This window comes from Herpailurus yagouaroundi, unplaced genomic scaffold, assembly GCF_014898765.1.
Source record: "Herpailurus yagouaroundi ecotype Mexico unplaced genomic scaffold, PumYag 163, whole genome shotgun sequence".
Taxonomy (NCBI): Eukaryota; Metazoa; Chordata; class Mammalia; order Carnivora; family Felidae; genus Herpailurus; species Herpailurus yagouaroundi.
In genome coordinates this window covers 37,800,561-37,819,017 of record NW_024412404.1, presented here as the reverse complement: position 1 = coordinate 37,819,017, position 18,457 = coordinate 37,800,561, and the positions used below count along the sequence as shown (strand labels likewise).

The window sequence follows — 18,457 nt, the reverse complement described above, 5'->3', positions numbered from 1 at the left end:
CGCGCGCGCACACACACACACACACACACACACACACACACCACTTACCCTCCAGCTACGGGCCTGTCAAGGGCCAGGACTTGCCTCATTCAACTCTGTAAGGAGTTGTAGAGGAGGATTTAAGTTCTCCCAATTACTGTTTATAACTGGGGGGAGCAGGTCTTGTCTCTTGGGGCTCAGCGTTCATAACTGTACAATGGGCAGAACAGAGACCTAGTGTCCACGAAATACTCAATAAATCTAAAGGGACCAGGGCAAAGGAGTGGACCTGTTACTCCAGACACCACACCATCCGGAGCTCCCTTGAACTGAGCGCCCCTCTCCCTCGCTGGCCGCCCCCCACCAAGGGAGTCTAGTGGTCCCTATGACAGTGAGGCACTCCCTTGTGAAGGATACTGTGCTCTGGGCGCTGACACCTCCCGCGACTCACTAAATGGGGGGATTCTGGGGGGCAGGCATGTCACTCGGCTTTGCAGAGGAGGAAACTGCGCCTGGGACAGGGGCTCCCGAGGCCACAGGCACCCCCAGGCAAACGCAGCGCGCTGGTGCCGCGCCGCCGGTCTCTCGCGGGGACTCTGATCCTCCCACAGTCTCTCCTGCTGCAGCGCGCCAGCTTCCTCCAGGGGAAACAGTTGAGCCCTCCCGCCCCCTGCAATTTCATGACCCCAGGACTTCCCGGGCCAGAGGCTGTGAACGCCCGCTGCGCGCTGGCCAGCGGCCCGGCGGGGGGCGGGGGGCGCAGAGCCAAGGGGCCGACAGGGCCGGGCTCCCGCGTCGACAGGGCCGCCCGGGGGCGGGGCCTGTGGGGCCTCCTCCGCGGGCGGCCGGGTGGGGGGCGCCCGCGGGCAGCAGCCGGATAAAAAGGCCCCAGGGCGCCCAGGGAGGCCCGTAAGCGCTGCTCGGCCGCGGAGTCCGGCCCCAGCCCCAGCCCGACCGTCCGTGCTCCAGCTGGTGGGCCCCCCCCCCCCCCGCCCGTCCCCCCACCCTGCGCCTGGCCCCTGGCCCCGGGTCTGTCTCTTGCCGTCCTGTCTGTCCCACTTCTGTCTCTCTGTGGGGCTTCAAGCTTCTGAGGGTTCCTGAAGGCTGGGGTATGGGAGGGATAGGGGTCCCGTGGACAGTTGGCCTAGTCCCCTAGTAGCTCACCAACCTGCTTCCAGTGGAAGTGACCAAATTAGGGAGCTTGGCCCAAGGCCCGCCCGGGGTGGTGCGCCCTGGCCTGGGGTGCTTGCGTGTCTTGTTTGTGAACACGCTGAGTGTAACCATTTCTCTGCCCTCTCACCCAGGAAGGAGGCAGGGGAAGGGGCAAGGTGGGTTCCCATGTCATGCCTGTGACTTGGGGGACAAAGAGGCAGGGTGGAGCGAGTCTCTTCAACTAAATAAACCAGAGCTGGCTATGCTAGAGGGTGGGGAGGCAGAGGATGAGGGTGGGCAGAGGGCTTTGACTGCCACACGGCCTGGGCCTGGATGGTAGAGCTCAGAGCCATTTGCTGGCACTGCTTCAGGTCACCATAATCAGTGATCCCAGGGAGGGACCCCATCCCCAAAAGCCAGAGAGAAGGGCTTCAAGTGACCCTGAGGCTGGTGCCCATGAGGGCAGCACCCACCCCATGCTCTCTCCAGAACACCCTTGAGCATTTCCAGCCCATCCTAGAGGGGCCAGGTCAGGCCAGGTGCCAGAGTCCCCTGGTAGCACCTGGAGCAGGTGCCTTTCCGCTTCAAGCTTCAAGCTGGCAAGGTCCTGGATCTGTCACTTGGTTGCACTCAGTGCTGGCGCCAACCCCAGTGCCCTCACACCACGGCTGGGCCATCAATCAGCCAGCACCAGGGTGGAATTTCATTCATCTCCCTGCCTCCCTTTCTCCTTCCCCTCCTCCTCCGGCATCCATCTCTCTTGTGGCTGAGAGCCTGGCTTCTGGAGCCTGGCTTCCTGGGTTTGAATCCCAGCTGAGCAAGTTATTTAGCTTCTCTGGGCCTCAGCTTCGCATCTATAAAGTAGAGACAAGTATTCCATGGATAGTTTTAAATGTACTCTAATAATTAAGTATTATTATTAACCACCCGCCACCACTACCACCACCTTCCTACCCTGTGCCCTTCTCCTTCACCTGCGAAAAGAACTGCCACTTTTGAGGCTGTTTCCTTCTCTGAGGGAGGCTTCCCAGCCTGGTCATGTTCCCTATGCTGGGCACTGGAGGAAGAGTTCCAGGGAGACACTGTGGAGGCTGGCTGTGGAGATAGGGAGCAAACACCTAGAGTGCTAGGAAGGTGAGGGCCCGGGAGGGCTCCATGGAGGGGCAGCATTTGAGCTGGGTGTTGGAACTGAACAATCAGGGACAGAGGGAAGCGTATTCCAAATAGAAGGGGCAGTGAGAGCAGAGGCTTGGGATGTGGAAGCAGAGAATGGAAGCGTATGTTTGGAGAATGGTGAGAAGGCAAGTTTGGGGTGAGCAGAAACTACAGGGGGCCCTGCAGTGGCGGGAAGGCTGGGAGGAGGGACTCTCAGTTCCTGCTTCGGCCCCATCTACTCCCCTGGGAGCTCTCCTGGCAGCAAGCCTCACCCCACCCCCATCCCTGGGTCCTGCAGCAGAAGCCTGTCCCCGCCTCCAGGCAGGCCTCTTGGTGAGGAGGGAGCCTACCGGCCCTGGACTATGCTCGGCCTCCAGTAAGCTCTCCATGGTGCTGTGGGACATCAGCCACAAGCCACACAGCAGACCTGCCTGGCCCACCCATTGGCCCATCACTAGCAGGACCCCTGGTGCTACACCCTCATTTTATAGGTGTTGCATCTGAGTCCCAGAGAGAGGGAAGCCCCTAACTCAAGTCACATAGCCATTTGGTGGCAGAGTGAGGGCTCCCAGGGGATGGGGGCAAGGGCAGGGGGCGGGGTCATCTCTCAGGTCTGCCCCAGTGGGTCCTATCAGCTGGAGGGCCCTGAACCCAGTCCTTCTCACCCTCTCACCATCTGTGGAAGGTCCCTACCCACAGTGACTTGGTTTTGGCTCAGTCCCTAGCTGTCCACCTCCTCCTTAGGGGTTCTCAGAGGAGGCAGTGGCACACCCCAAGCAGCAGAGAGCAGGCTGCTCATGGTGACAGTGGGTCGGGAGCCCCACAGGCCCCAGAGTGAGGAGTCACATGAAGAAAACAGTGTTTGTGTCTGGAAAGGAAGTGCAGGAGGGATCCCGGTGGGAAGAGACTTAGTGGTGAAGATGGAGAGGAGATAATACCCCGCCCCAGGGAGGGGAGCAAGGAGAACCTGGGCTCCGAGGGAAAAGGGGCACATCTGGAGAATGTCACAAAGAAGGGTACTGGGAACTTGCTGATGACTTAGGGTGTAGCCTCCATTCCTTTATCCGAGAGGGGCTGCGACCAAGCCAGACCAATGGTTCTATAGTGGCTGTTACAGTTACTGTTGATAATAGTTACCTGTCAATGGAGAGCTTCTCTTCTGAGGGTTTAACATGTATTCATCATTCATTTAATCTGTACAAGAATCCCACGAGGTAGGTGCTATTTACGATCCCCATTTTACAGAAGCAAAACTGTGGCACTGAGAAATTAAATCACTTGCCCGAGACGACCCAGAAACTAATTGTTGGAAGTGGAATGTGAACCCAGGTGGTCTGACTCCTGGTCTGTACGTGTACACGCTGTGCAGTGTCATCCATGCGGCCGTGATATTGCCTGGTGTCACCTACATACATAGCTGGCACTTATCTGGGCACTGGGGGCACCGTCCCCACGGAGCATCCTTCCTGAGCCCATCTAGTACACTCCTAGGAGCCCCCCCCCCCCCACCCAGCTCTGGGCTCACCAAAGCAGGAGGATCAGTGGCTGAAGGGGGAGGGGTTGTGTGCAGGAAGGAGCAAGGACTGACTCCCAGCCAGACTACCAGTCTGTGGGGACAGGAGTGGCGCGGGCCCTGTGAGGCCCTCCCTGCTGAGACTGACCGGCTATGCAGTCTCCTAGTGGCAGCGGTGGCCGTGGAAGAGGGGGTCTCCCCAGAACGAGCTCTCTCAAGACTCAAGCACTGAACAGGGAGTCAAGGACCCAACGTTCTCCACCCTGTTCCAGGCCAGCCTCAACCCCTCACCAGCTGCAGAGCCTGGCGGTGGAGGAGCCTCAGCACTGGTGGCTGTGGACACCCTGGCAGCCCCAACCAGCTCTACGCTTTCCCCTTTGCTCCTCCCCTACCCTGTTCCCGGGACCCAGGCTGCTAATGCATGAGGGGGAGAAGGCCAGCCCTTAACCTCAGCCCCCTCTAGGGACCCAAAGAGCACCTGATGTGACTACAGGAACCCTGTCTCTGGTGTGTGCTCACTGCCTCAAACCCTCCCGTGGCCCTTCGCTTCCTACAGAATGAAGAGCAACCCTCTCGTGGTGCCCAAGGCCCTTGCTTATCTGGCCCCAGCCTGTGCCTCCACTCTTGCCCCCTCCAGGCCTCCAATACTACAGTACCGGGGAAAGAGAGGACGCTTTCTGCTCTTGCCCTCTTTCCTCTTTTACCCCCTCTTCTGTCTACCTGCAATACCCCTTTCCCCACAGAGGGAGAACTCTTATTCAGCCAACAAGGCCCTGATTAAGTATCCCCTCTCTCAGAGCCTTCCCTGCTTCCCCTTCTCTGAGCTTCATGAGAGCAGGGGGTAAGTGTTTGATGTCTTCTCTTCTGTGTCCTGGCATCTGGCCTAATAATTGGCCTGAGGCAAGTATTCCAAAAATGTTCGTTGAATCAGTGAATCACGTGTCTAGATGCACCCAGAGCTTGAGGATATCATAGACTATCTTAGCTAGAGGAAGTGTTAGACAATTTTTGGCTTAGTTTTGTCACTTTAGTAATAAGGAATTAGGACCTGGAGAATTTGAGACACCTGCTCAAGCCATACAGCAAATGAGTGGTAGAGGCCTGGATCCCCCTCACATGACTGTTTCCCCTCTAGCATTCCACGTGCCTTCCATGGTGAGGGTGGCCAGGGTGCAAGAGTCGTGCCCCTGGGGTAGCTATTCTGGACCTGAGGGCACCCTGGGGACTCCCCTATGACTCAAAGGGTAGGCCACCCCTTCTACCAACATATAGGACTGTATCGAGAACAGCTAGTTACTGAGTGCTGTGTGGTAGGTTTGTGCTAAGCACTTTACCTACAGTGTTTAACACTCTCAACACTGAGACAAGGATTATTATCCCCACTTTACAGATGAGGAAATTGAGACTCAGTAAGGTTAAACTTCCTCAAGGTCACACGGACAGCGAACAGTGGGTTTAGACCAAGTTGCCTAATCTCAGAGCCCAGACTCCACCGATGCCACAACACACACATGTACATATGCGCACACACACTTGGAGGGGCCCTGCCGTCTTTTGTCCCTGACAGCCAGCAGAAGAGGCCTAGGTCAGGGGTAGAGGTGGTGATCACTGTCAGGGGTATAGGTGGTGCTCACTGTCACGTTTACTCATTCCTCAGGTGCCTTGGCCCCAGCTGCCCTTGAAGTCACCACGATGTGGTCCCTACCAGCTGCCCTCTCCCTGCTCATGCTGCTCCTGCTCCTGCTCCAGGCCCCTCCTTGCAGGCTACAGTCACTGGGCACCACGAAGCTACGGCTGGTGGGCCCAGAGAGCAGGCCAGAGGAGGGCCGCCTGGAGGTGCTGTACCAGGGCCAGTGGGGCACTGTGTGTGACGATGACTTCGCTCTCCAGGAGGCCACGGTGGCCTGCCGCCAACTGGGCTTTGAAACAGCCTTGACCTGGGCCCACAGTGCCAAGTATGGCCAAGGGGAGGGTGAGTGCCTGGTGCTGCCCAGCAGGAAGACAAGGAGATGATAGTGGGTTTCTCTCAAAGGCTGAGCATCCTGAGGCTTCAACAGACTCCTGCCCATCCTTTAATACCCAGCTCAAATGACCTCGTCCATGAGGTATTTCCTGAGTGCCCTGGCTGCACGAGACCCTTGCTCCGACCCTCCCACTCTCACCTACAGTGAGGTCACCACCACCACCACCCTACTCCATTCTTACAGAGTGATTGGCACACAGTAGGTGCTCAGCAAATGTTGTTGAGTGAACAAATGGATGGATGAATGGGTGGACAGATCTAATCACTAAACCTACCTGGCATTTTCCAAAAACAGATTCTACAGGACCTGCTGCCAAAAGGAGGCAGCAAGTAGGGTTGTAGATACCAAGATCCCAGGAGAACCAACTCCCCTCCCCCACTTCTACTCAGGCTCTGGAAGAAGACAGTTGATAACTGTGGGGTCCTATGAAGGAGGCACAACCCGTGACTTGCTTCTCTGTCCCTAAGCATCACCCGTCTCCTGCCCACAGGACCCATCTGGCTGGACAATGTGCGCTGTATGGGCACAGAGAGCTCCCTGGACCAGTGCATGTCCAATGGCTGGGGTGTCAGTGACTGCAGTCACTCGGAGGACATTGGGGTGGTGTGTCACCCCCAGCGCCAGCGTGGCTATCTTTCTGAGAGGGTCTCCAATGCCCTTGGACCCCAGGTGAGGAGGCTGTTCAGGCCCTGGCCAGAGCCAAGTGTTGGGTCACGGGACGGGTGATGAACCTGGAGGAAGAGGGAAGGGAAAAGCAGCAGAGTGGGCTGACAAGCGTCCCTGGAGCCCCACGTCATGTTGGCGGCCCAGAACAGGTGCATAGACAGAGGGCCTAGCTTACAGCAGGGCAGGCTGGGGGTTCAGGCTGGGCCTGTTGGGGATCGCTGAAGCTACTCCCCACAAGGGAGGCAGCAGGGGTGAGGGGCTGCCTCACACACAAGGCCCGGCCACAATTGCTGCCTCTTCCCGGCACAAACAACCTCGAGCTAAAAACAGCTCAAGCCAAACAACAGGAGCAGGCAGGGCAGGTCCTGGCTCCTACCCTCCAACTGCCAGGCAGCCCCAGTCTAAGGACAGCTGGCCCTGGCCCACAAATGCAGCAGGCCAGGGTGGGGTGGTCCCCATGGTCTGAGTCACCCCAGGGCCAGGGCGGGGGTCCCATGGGCCAAAGATCCTGCTGGGAGTCTCAAACAGCTGGTCCATGCCCATCCTCAGCTCTCCCCAGGGTAACACAGAGAAGGCCCCTCTGTGCCCAGCAGAAGCCTCCCAAACTCCAAGGGGCCTGACCCTGATCCCAGGGGGAGCACAGACCTGCGTGGTTCTCTCTAGAGTTGAGAGAGGACCGTAGATAAACCAAGGTTCTCTTGTGCTATGTGGCTTCGACAGATGACCTCATCTCTGGGCCTCTGTTTCCTGGTCTGTCCATTGAGAGCCTGGATGGAGTGATCTCTAAGTGCTCTGAGCCCCGGCTCTCCCATGTGAAGACCTTGTAGCAGGCTCAGTGGGCGCAGAAATCCTGGGGCCCACAGTGACTCTGTACCCTGCAGGGCCGGCGGCTGGAGGAGGTGCGGCTCAAGCCCATTCTCGCCAGCACCAAGCGGCACAGCCTGGTGACCGAGGGAGCAGTGGAGGTGAGGTACGAGGGACATTGGCGGCAGGTGTGTGACCAGGGCTGGACCAGGAACAACAGCAAGGTGGTGTGTGGGATGCTGGGCTTCCCCAGCGAGGCACCTGTCAACAGTCACTACTACAGGTAGGAGGACAGTTGGACGGAGAGCTGCGGGGGTCAGGGGGCTGTGGGGCGGTGGCCGAGCGCGTGCACCCACGTGTGAGCCTATGTGTGTGCGTCTGTGCGTGAGAGAGACACGTATGAGTACGTGTGCGTGGCTGTGACATGTGGGACCTTGCAGAGTTCAGGGAGTTGGGCAGGGTGGCGTCTGTGGCAGGACATGGCCGGGCCTCTCAGAATAATGAGAGGGAGTGTGAGGATGAACTTGGAGACCCTGGGAAGAACCTCGAAACAGAAAAACACTCTACTTGCTAATCATTTGAAAAGAATTGACCGTAGTACAGAAAGCTTCCCAGATGAAAACAACTGAACGCAAACCTGTGTCCCTGCTTAAAAACTGGGCTTGACTGAAGATACTTACGGTGGTGCCCACAAGTATACACAGCCTGAGCTCTGGTCTCCGCTCTGCCAGCTCCACGCTGTGGGCCCTCTGTAGGACCCCCGGGGCCTCGATGAGCCAATCCGCAGGGAATTTCCTCCACTCTGATCTGAGCCAGGCTTTGACTGCTTTGCGTGTGAGCAGGACATGGAGTGGGGCAGCATTTGGGAGAGGAAACATAAAAATACTGTCAAAAACGTGACAGAACTGTCACAAGATTGCATCAGCCTCTAAATGGTACCAGCTCTGTGCTAATGAAAACTAGATGTGTTTCTCGTCAAGGGCAAAAGCCCCCACCCTGCATCCGAGTGGTCGCCCCCTTGCACACCTCCAGTTGGTTTGGTGGCTCTGTCCTGTGTCTCTGTCTTACCTGGGCCCGCTCCCAAAGACCAGGCGCGCGTGGCTCCGTCCCTGGGGATGACTGGGATGAGGGCCCCTGACTCCCTACTGCCTGGTAATTGCACCTCTGGGCCTGGCTGACTGGCCCAGCACCCATGAGGAGGAGGGCAGCCCTGATTATAGCCTCTGAGTGGGCAGCCCCCACCACCAAGGTCTCCAGCTTGCACCCGCCCCCCAGGACCTCTCCCCTTTTCTCAGGGCGCTCCCTCAAGGCTCCCCTTCATCTGCATGTGGGGAGAGGGCGAGCTGGGGGCTGCCCACTCAGGGGCGGTCCAGTGCCGAAGAAACCCCCGTTGGGGACTAGTCAAGGTACCTTGCTGGGCCCCGCTTTTCTCCCTGGGAAATGGAGATCATCGGTGTCTGCGCAGAGACCCCGCGTCAGGGCTGAAGCTCAGCATTGACATAATGCGGCCAAGTTTACAGACAGAGTTCCAGTGCAAACTCAAGAACAGTTCTGAGGAGCCAGGGCCCAGGGGGTCTCCTGCACCCACTCCATCCCCACCTGTTTTCTCCCACCTAGGAAAGTCTGGAATTTGAAGATGAAGGACCCCAAGTCTAGGTGAGGAGCAGCATCCTTAGGGGAGGGTGCAGAGGGGTGTGGCATGAAGGGGAGGGCGTGTCCCTTTCCTCCGCAGTGCCTTGGCCTCCCCGACTCCTGAGCTCCCTCAACCCCTCCCCACCCTCAGTCTCCCTTGTCTTCCAGGCTGAAGAGCCTGACACAGAAGAATTCCTTCTGGATCCACCAGGTCAACTGCCTGGGGACAGAGCCCCACATGGCCAACTGCCAGGTGCAGGTGGCTCCAGCACGGGGCAAGCTGCGGCCAGCATGCCCGGGTGGCATGCACACTGTGGTCAGCTGTGTGGCAGGGCCCCGCTTCCGCCCTGCGAAGGCAAAGCCTGGGCTCAAGGAATCCTGGGCAGAGGTGGGTTGGGCTGGGTCTGAGCAGGAACCGGTGGGGAGGGGCTCTCCAGGACAGGCTGGAGGGGAGGGGAGGGGGGGGGGGGGAGGGGAAGGGAGGCCCGCCCCCACCGAGGAGGCATTGGTGCAGACTGGGAGGAGGACACAGCATGGTAGAAACTTGGGATTTATTTAAAAGGAACCATTTATATCCCGACCATAAATGGAAAGCTGACATCACTTGTCATGAATAGAAGGCAACCATAAAAACAGTAATTACATCGTAGCTAACACCCATTTGAGGCCCGAAGGTATTGAACCTGAGCCTGGCCCTTTGTTATAAAAAGCAACGCCTAAGTGCCGGTGAGGTGTTACAGACATGGCGGCCCCACAGTGGGATGGCCTCCTCCATGAAACAGGAGGGACCGGAGGAGTAACTTCCCCAATGTGTGAGTCAGCTTAATTAATGCCATGCCCCTGCGCAGCTCTCAAATCATCTCATACACCCCTTTGGGAAGCATCGATCTAGTTCAGCCCCAAAGAAAGGGAAGAAGCCAGGGCTGGACAAAAGGAAGGAACCCCCCCCCCCCCCCCCCCCCCAGAGATCAGGAAGGCTTGAGAAGCCCAAGAACCCCAACTCCTAAGGTTCCCTTGTTACTACTACTGTCAGTGTGGTGGTTCTTTGTCATGAAGAAAGAGCACTTGAGAAAAATGGCTTATGGGAGGTAATATCTCTGAGCTGTCAGAGGTGGGACTGGAGCTCCCTGTCATGGGCTCGCCCAGCTTGAAGGGGCCCGGCCCAGGCCCCCTGCCATGGCTCAGCCCCTGCCCGCTGCCCCCTCCTCAGCCTGCCCTGAAGCTAGTTTTCTCGCAGCAGGAGCCGAAAGTGCGCCTCCGCTCTGGGGCCCAGGTGGGTGAAGGCCGGGTGGAGGTGCTCAGGAACCACCAGTGGGGTACCGTCTGTGACCACGGATGGAACCTCATCTCCGCCAGCATTGTGTGTCGTCAGCTTGGCTTTGGCTCTGCTCGGGAGGCCCTCTTTGGGGCGCAGCTGGGCCAAGGTAGGTGAGGAGGCCTGGGGTGGGGCGGGAGGATTTGGATGTGCCGTGGCTCCATCCCTTGGTGTCCAGGGCCCAGGACAGGAAGGTCTCCCTGTCTATGGAGGGGAAACCACAGGTGTGGGGTTACAGAGATGGGGCCTTGCACAGCACCTCTCCCTCTCCCCCGTAGGACTGGGGCCCATCCACCTGAGTGAGGTGCGCTGCAGGGGGTATGAGCGGACCCTCACTGACTGCCCCTCCCTGGAAGGGTCCCAGAATGGTTGTCAACATGAGAATGATGCCGCCGTCAGGTGCAACGTCCCTAACATGGGCTTCCAGAATCAGGTGAGCTCAGACTTGGGCATGACCTCAGGCTGGGGGCTAGGAAGCCCTGAGAGAGAGCCCCAGGATACATCAAACCAGTGGGCACTTTCTCAGAGCCAGTCTGTAAAGCCCTCTCCTCGAAGTCCCCTGGCCTGGCCCACATCCCCTCAGAGATGTCCAATGGTGGCGGGCACCCTTGAGGCAGATACGCTGTCCCACCACAGCCTCTCAGGCCCCCGGTGAGGCTGCGAACGAAGGTGGCTAGGACAGAGGGCCGCAGGACTGTCAGTGCTGGGAGAGGCACTGGCAAGGCTGCGTGGGAAGGTCAGAATTCAAGGGCCCTGCAGACGTGGATGGTGGACAAGTCGATCGCTCATGTCTCTGATCATGGCTTTCTTCTGTAAATTGGGGTTAATTATCTCACAGGGTTATTGTGAATGGGACAATAGATATGAAAGCCCTCTGCCATTGGCAAAGCCATCACTAATGGTAGAATTTCAGGTAAGAGGAGCACAAAAACCAGAGCAGGTGAGGCACCTGGAGTCAGGTGTCCCTTTTGGGCAGGGACATCAGACACTAGCAAAATGTCCCCAAGGAACAGAGGAGATGAACCCAGAGGAGTGTCATGCCCAGGGCTGCACAGCGAGCTAGGCCGGGCAGATCCAGGCTGGCTGTCCTGAGCCCTCTCCTCCCGAGGCCACTGTACTCCTCACACACCTGTGACCCTTGCAGGTGCGCCTGGCCGGTGGGCGCAGCCCTGAGGAGGGTGTGGTGGAGGTGCAGGTAGAGGTGAATGGAGTCCAGCGCTGGGGGGCCGTGTGCAGCGATCACTGGGGGCTCAGCGAAGCCATGGTGGCCTGCCGACAGCTCGGCCTGGGTTTTGCCAGCCACGCGATCAAGGTAGGTTCCTGTTGTGCTTCCCAACGTCCTGTGCTACAAGTGCTAACCCTTCTTGCATTCATTCAGTGATGAATTTTTGAGTGAAACTGGGGGGCCGATAGAATGCTGGGCACCAGGGACAGTGTGGAGAACAAGATGTGGCCCCTGCTTCTTGGGACAGTCAGTAAAGTGAGGAAGGCGGTCACCGGAAAACATTCACATAACAGACACATACTTTTGTATGTTGTCTGTAGGAAAGATGACTGGAAGTTACCGGGAGAAGGTGGGGTGGGGATAAACAGCCCACGCAGAGACCCTGTGGCCCATGGAGGCTTGCCCCCATTGGGGAAATCAGGGACCAGGGCCGGAGTGGGGCTATCAAGGGCCAGTGGTGTGATATGTGAGGGAGGTGGCAGGCAAACCGTGAAGTCTGCAGTGCACGTTTCTCGAAAATCTCTTCTGTGCTGTGTGGCACACTGTTGGGGTGGAGATCAGCATGGATACAGGAAACCTAACATGGCAATAGCCCAGCCGAGAAGTCACGCTGGTGTGGCCCAGGCTAGTGGCCGTCCTGGGGGAAATTCAGAGAGATTCGAGAGGCGCCAAGGAAAGAAAATCACGAGGCCGGGGCGCAGCTGCGATGCTACCTCGTCCTCCATTGGGCCCGCCTGGCCGGTGGGGCTGCCGGGTATTCCTCACTTAGAGAACTGGGGCCAACCCTACCCACAGTCGTCCGCCCAGGGTGACACGAGGCACAGTTGGAGAAACGGGGCAGGCCACCTGAGTGGGACAGGGGACAGGGCCCCCTCTCCAATAGCTAAGGGCAGCCGTGTGGAACAGGGTGGGGGCAAGGCCAGTGGCGGAAGAATCTTCCTGCCTCAGTGCAACGGAAGAAACTTCTGCTCTCGGAGGGGCGCACAGTAGCAGGGAGCGTCCCATCCCTGAAGACTTCTGAGCCGAGGCCGGACACAGCTGGGCAGGGGTGGTCCGACAGGGCTCTAGAGCACGAGCATCAGAGGAGAGGCTTCCAAAGCACCCCTCGGCCTGAACCAGGGGCTGCTGGCTGTTTTCTCAGGACACCTGGTACTGGCAGGGGACGCCGGGGGCCGGAGAGGTGGTGATGAGCGGCGTGCGCTGCTCAGGCACAGAGCTTGCCCTGCAGCAGTGCTCGCGGCACGGGCCGGTGCACTGCTCCCACGGCGCGGGGCGCTTCTCGGCCGGAGTTTCCTGCACAGACAGTGAGTAAAGTCCACGGCGCCGGTGGGACAGTTTGGTGAGCCCGCACCTCCCATTCTCCAGGAGGGCCCGAGAGCTGGTCCCAGCCCCAACCCTGGAAGGGTGGGGGGTAGGAGGGCGGGACTTGGAGCACCGGCTCTGCCATTACCAGCTGTGTGTGGCCAAGTCCCCTGTCACGTGAGGATCCAGCCCTGCCCTGCCCAGCTCGTGGAGTTATTGTGAGGATTAAAACAGAGAAGATGAGAAAACCCCAGGATACCCAACAGTGATTTTCAATTTTCCTGTCGTGACCGTTAAAAAAAAAATGAAACAGGATAGAAAACGAGAGAATGTGTCACACTTAGTAAGGGCAGTCATCCTGGGATTATGTACGTGTGTGCTGGGCCACGGCGTAAAATGCATTTCGTAGTGCAGCTTGTAGTAAGAAGAGTCTGAAAGCTGTTGTACGGGGAATGCAACTGTGAGGAGCGTGCACGGCCTAAGGCTCTGCTGTGTGTCCTCCCCCGGAGCAGTGGGGTTGGCCCAACAGGCCCAAGCCTGTTCTGAGGCATCGGTCCACCCCCCACACCCAGATTCTCGGGCCGGCAGCGTCTGTTTGACATCTGCCAACCAGGCCGATGCCAAGATAACTGTGGCCAGTCCAAAGGCTCAAGCTGGCACCAACGCGTGCAACTACTTGACTTTCTTCCCGGCCAAACTTGCATGCCAAGACAGCCTTGACCTTTGTCAGTGAGCTCTGGGGCTTCCTCTCTGTCCAGTGCACCCTCGCCTGCAATCATGTGGCACCAGAGTGGGCCATCCCAGCACTAAGGCTCACAGCACGTTGGGGGCCTGCTCCCCAGTGTCTCCCCATCCTGGGAACCCTGCACCCCCTCCCTGGTCTACTGCCTGGTGAATGCTTTGGACACTTCACAACAGCTGAGCACAGACAGGCGACCTGCTGCCTGTGGGACCATCCCTATCTCTCCTCCGTGGTTTTTCTCACTCCTTTTTTCCCTTTACCCTCTCTCCTTCTCGGTCTCTCTGAAAGCTCTCCTTCTTTCCCTCAGGAGCACAAGGGTCTGTCAGTGGGCATAGCCTGGCTTTCTCCAAAACACACCACAGGAATTTCAGGAGCATTTAGTGACAGTACAGGCATCATCTGGCAACCCAGCCAGTTCCTGCTATCACCCTCCGTCCCCAACACCCCCCCAGCCCCCGCACTGAAATAAACCAGCAGCCCCGTCTCACCAGCCTCAGCACCTAGGCTCCGCCAGGGGATGCCTCTACCAAAAATCTAAACTGTAACCCAGCTTTTCCAAGAGCAAGCATTGAGAATGGGCAACTTTTCTCTCTTGATGTTACATGGTAAAAGCTGCAGCTCTCCACATTTCTGTACAGGGAACATGTGTTTTCCAAGGGCGGGGGGTGGGGTGGGTAAGAGCCCCTGTGACAGGAAGGGAACAGGAGAGGCACTGAGCAGCCTTTCGAGCAACGGGGACTTTTATGCACAGAGAAGCACCAGAAATGTCCACGATGCCTCCGAGGAGAGAGCACAGGATGGCCTGGTATGAATACCCAGGATAGCAATCCTGTTAGAACAGGAGCTCTGGAGGAGGCACAGGCCTAGAACTTCAGCGGAATGGACCAGAATGGCAGAGCTCAGGAGCAGGCCCAGAGATGAACCTTTCTGAGCCTTCCTGCCAGTTCCTTGAAGGAACTGAGACCCAGAGGGAGTGACTGAGCTGAGGACGCCAAGCTGGAGGCAGCGGGGCTGAGGAGGGACTGTGAGCCAGGCTACACAAAGGCCCCCGGGAGCTGAGAAGCACCTGACAAAAGAAAGACTAGCTTACATCCACTGCGTGCTTACCCGACAATGACCTAAGCACGTTCCAGGTACTGGCACGATTGGCGTTATTATTATCCCTCTCTCATGGATGAGGAAGATGAGAGACAAAAGGTGAAGCAAGTCACAGAGCTACTTAATGGTGCAGTCAGAAATTAAGCAGGATTTGAACCCAGGCAGCCTGGCTCCAAAGCCATCATGCTTAACAGTGACACTGTACCTGCTTCCCAGGCCAAGGCAATAGATCGTTCCTCTATTGCTAGAACTCCCCAGTCTTAACTCCTAAACCTCCCTACTCTTCTGGGTAGAGCTCCACTTTTCTGGTAGCTCCTCCAAGAGCTTGGTTTGGGGGCATGCCTGTCTCCCTATGCCCAAGAGCAAATTGGCCGCCTTCCTACCTTTTGCACGGCGTTGTGCCTCCTGTGGCCCCAGGTGCTCCGGACCTTGTGATGAATGCCCAGCTGGTGCAGGAGACGGCTTACTTGGAGGACCGCCCGCTCAGCCAGCTGTACTGTGCCCACGAAGAGAACTGCCTGTCCCAGTCTGCCGACCTCATGGACTGGCCCTACGGGCACCGGCGCCTCTTGCGCTTCTCCTCACAGATCTACAACCTGGGCCGGGCTGACTTCCGTCCCAAGACAGGCCGCCACAGCTGGATTTGGCACCAGTGCCACAGGTTAGTGCCTGCTCCTGCCTTGGCTCTGGAGGGACAAAAAGCAGAGTCCAGGAACCAAACCAGTCTGGTCTTTCCCTGACCCCACTCACTTTCCCGGAGGGGTGTGCACTCTGGGTTAAGAGCCTTCCTTCCTAGACACCTTACTGGCTTTGCCTCCAGGAGCCACTAGGGAGCCCCAGGAGCATCGACCGGCCCTGCCAGCCGGTCACTCCCTTGCCTGTCCTGGATGTACCCCAGTTGATGGCGCTCAAAGGGTGCGTTTCCCCAGGAACGGCCAGGGGAGCAGTCATTGCCGGCTGAGCTGGTCTCTGTTGGAATATTGGATAATTTCTCTACATTGGACTTTGGGCCTTGTCTTTGAAAACCACATTAAGGTGGGGACTCCTAGAAACCTGGAGACCCAAAATAGACATCCCATCCAGGATGCTAGCTCTGCAGAAAAAGTTTGCTGGTTTCTGCCACAGCAGAGCAAGGCCCCCAAAGAAAAGTGTGAACCCTGTACTAAAAGGAGACAATGGGCATTCTTTCCTGTCAGGAGTCTCCAGCCCACACAGGACAGACGATGCCTGTAACAAAGGCAGAATGGAAAAATGGTATTTTCTTGTTCAGGACACAGCAGGGTGGGGAAAGCTGAGTGGAAGGGGCAGCGACTTTGGGACTTGGCCTTGCTGAGATAATGAGCACCTTTCCCTGCAGCATGAACACAGTTGTCATTAGAACTGGATTGGAAACAATGGTAGCAATTTGGTCCCAGGCTCACAGGGAGGAGAGTGAGCCCCGCTCCTCAGCGGCTGGACTCCTAGGCTGGTCCCTCGAAGTGTCCCTTCCTGCCGCCTCTGATCAGGCCTGGTAGCCAGGCACCAGCCTCCCGGAGGCTACCAGGACAGCACTTACCCCCCTCACCTGGGTTAACGCCCTAGAGGGTGGGGGCAGCGGTGCCTTGCTGCCTGGTGGGGATGACGGGAAAGTAGACCCTGGGTCCCACTAATCTTGGGTTGGAAAGGGAGAAGGGCACTGACCTGCCAGCTCCTCCAGAGAGGACCCTCTCCTCTTGTTCTCAAGCTCACAGCTCTTTCCCTTCCGCAGGCACTACCACAGCATTGAGGTCTTCACCCACTATGACCTACTCACTCTCAATGGCTCCAAGGTGGCTGAGGGGCACAAGGCCAGCTTCTGCCTGGAGGACACAAATTGCCCCACAGGTATATGGTTTCCTGTCAGCATCTCCTCCTTGTGTTCTACTCCTCAGCCCCTTCAGGGTGAGGCTCCCTTCTGCCCTCAGATGAAGTCACCTCAGACACCTGGAGACTCTGGCCTGGCAACAGTCAGCACTCCAGGCAATTCAGAAAGATCGGTTTCTTACCTTCTGACATCTTAGGTGGAAGGTCCACTGCCTCTGCATTCCGAACGCACTTCGTAATGCTTCTAAATACTTAACACTATTTTGGATAGTAGTTGCAGGGCTATTTCACTTGGGCTAAGTTCTTTGAGGGCACAGATCGTCAGATTCCTACTTGCCTACCCACAGTTCCCAGCCCTTAAGGACAGCATGGCAAACACTGGCTCTTCAAAGGGTTGGACGATGTATCCTTAGCATGTAGGGCTGGAACCTTCCAACCGTATATCCTAGGCCAACAGCCAACAGGAATTTCCACTAGAGCATCCAAAGAAATAATCTGCCATAGATGGAGGTTTGCTAGAGCTGGGTTCATGGTTAGTAGGAAATCTGGCTCTGATAGTCATGCAAGTTATGTAACGGAATCGCAGGTCCCTAATCTGATTGCACTTGAATGGTACGAATGGCGTGAGGATTAAACAGCAACTTGAGCAGAATGCTTGGTCCTGAGCACCTATCACTGCCTCACTAACCATCAGCGCCATTCCTCACAGGACTACAGAAGCGCTATGCGTGTGCCAACTTTGGGGAGCAGGGAGTGACTGTCGGCTGCTGGGACACCTACCGGCATGACATTGATTGCCAGTGGGTGGACATCACAGATGTGGGCCCTGGGAATTATATCTTCCAGGTAAGGGGGTTTGGGGATTCCCCACAGGAACTCCATTTCCTGCACATATTCCAGAAGTTTCCTGAGGTCAAATGAAGGAAGGTCAAATAGGGCCTCCGACAGGCCTGGCACTTGAAGGAGCTCTGCTATGGGGAAAGAACACTGAATGAGGATCCAGAGGATCCTAGGTTTGAGTCTTGATTTAATGGACAATGTCAAATAGCAACAAGAGTGCCGGCCTTCTGGGTGACTGTAAGGACGAATGAAGTGAAGAACAGAAATACCCTTTGTGAGATGACAGGAAATATAAAGGATTATTCCAGCCACTGCCAGCTTCAGAAGCCACATCACCTGCTTTCAACTGTCCCCCTCTCACTCCAGGTGGTTGTGAACCCCAAATACGAGGTGGCAGAGTCTGATTTCTCTAACAACATGATGCGGTGCCGCTGCAAGTATGACGGGCACCGGGTCTGGCTGCACAACTGCCACACAGGTAAGTGCGAGCCTGTGTGGGGCCGGTATCTGTGGGCTCAGGGAGCCAGGGGAGGCTGTGTGCATGTCTGTGTGTGACTGGACTGGGCGTGCAGAAGGTCAGGGATGGAACAGAGAGGAGTTTCCTTTGACGTCTTCCCAGGTAAATTTCTAGATCCAGCTGGTCCCACCAGCAGCCTCACCCAGTAACTACTTGTGTCCCTCTTTGTCCTGAAGGTGGCATGGATTATAAACTCCGTCCCCCATCTATCCGGGGGTCTTTTCTCTTACTTCAAGTCAAGATTTCTCTTTGCCAGGCCCGTTATTGTTCACTCCCCCATTCACATGGTCTTTCTTAGCTGTCCCCACCTTAAGCTGAATGCCTCACGGGCAAAAGTGGAAGTCCGCCAGCTGGGTTGCCGTCCCCAGCTGTGAGCACAGCATAGGCCACAGGGAACAGGGCTCAGCACACATGCAGGTTTGGTAGAATTGGACAGAGGAAGATGCAATGATTCAGTGGGGGACAGAGTGAGGAGGTGGTTGCTCCCCTGGTCTGTAAAGGAAAGTAGCAATCCATCTTCAAGTTATGAAATGCCTATATTTGCTATGGGGTGTTTGCATTCACACATATGGGGTAAGGTGGGGCAAGACTGGTTTATTCAGTCAGCAAACATTTAAGACCCACTTCTGTGTTGAACACTATGCCAGGCAC

At 57.1% G+C, this 18,457-nt stretch overlaps 1 protein-coding gene across 3 annotated transcripts in view; it reads left to right on the top strand.

Annotated features, from left to right (window-relative positions):
- The first annotated feature begins 839 nt into the window (after positions 1 to 839).
- LOXL4 (lysyl oxidase like 4) overlaps positions 840 to 18,457 on the top strand; it is a 20,379-nt gene continuing 2,761 nt past the window's right edge. Inside the window, exons 1-14 of one of the 3 annotated variants that reach the window (XM_040486098.1) lie at positions 840 to 951; positions 5,457 to 5,771; positions 6,314 to 6,492; positions 7,371 to 7,576; positions 8,911 to 8,949; positions 9,094 to 9,313; positions 10,166 to 10,349; positions 10,519 to 10,673; positions 11,385 to 11,552; positions 12,607 to 12,769; positions 15,025 to 15,268; positions 16,355 to 16,470; positions 17,159 to 17,295; positions 17,656 to 17,767. In XM_040486098.1, coding sequence (XP_040342032.1) covers positions 5,492 to 5,771; positions 6,314 to 6,492; positions 7,371 to 7,576; positions 8,911 to 8,949; positions 9,094 to 9,313; positions 10,166 to 10,349; positions 10,519 to 10,673; positions 11,385 to 11,552; positions 12,607 to 12,769; positions 15,025 to 15,268; positions 16,355 to 16,470; positions 17,159 to 17,295; positions 17,656 to 17,767 — 2,203 coding nt within the window. In that variant the 5' untranslated portion in view covers positions 840 to 951; positions 5,457 to 5,491. Of the gene's footprint in view, positions 952 to 1,486; positions 4,700 to 5,456; positions 5,772 to 6,313; positions 6,493 to 7,370; positions 7,577 to 8,910; positions 8,950 to 9,093; positions 9,314 to 10,162; positions 10,350 to 10,518; positions 10,674 to 11,384; positions 11,553 to 12,606; positions 12,770 to 15,024; positions 15,269 to 16,354; positions 16,471 to 17,158; positions 17,296 to 17,655; positions 17,768 to 18,457 lie in introns of those variants that run through there. The other 2 variants (XM_040486096.1, XM_040486097.1) reach the window with 2 other exon arrangements.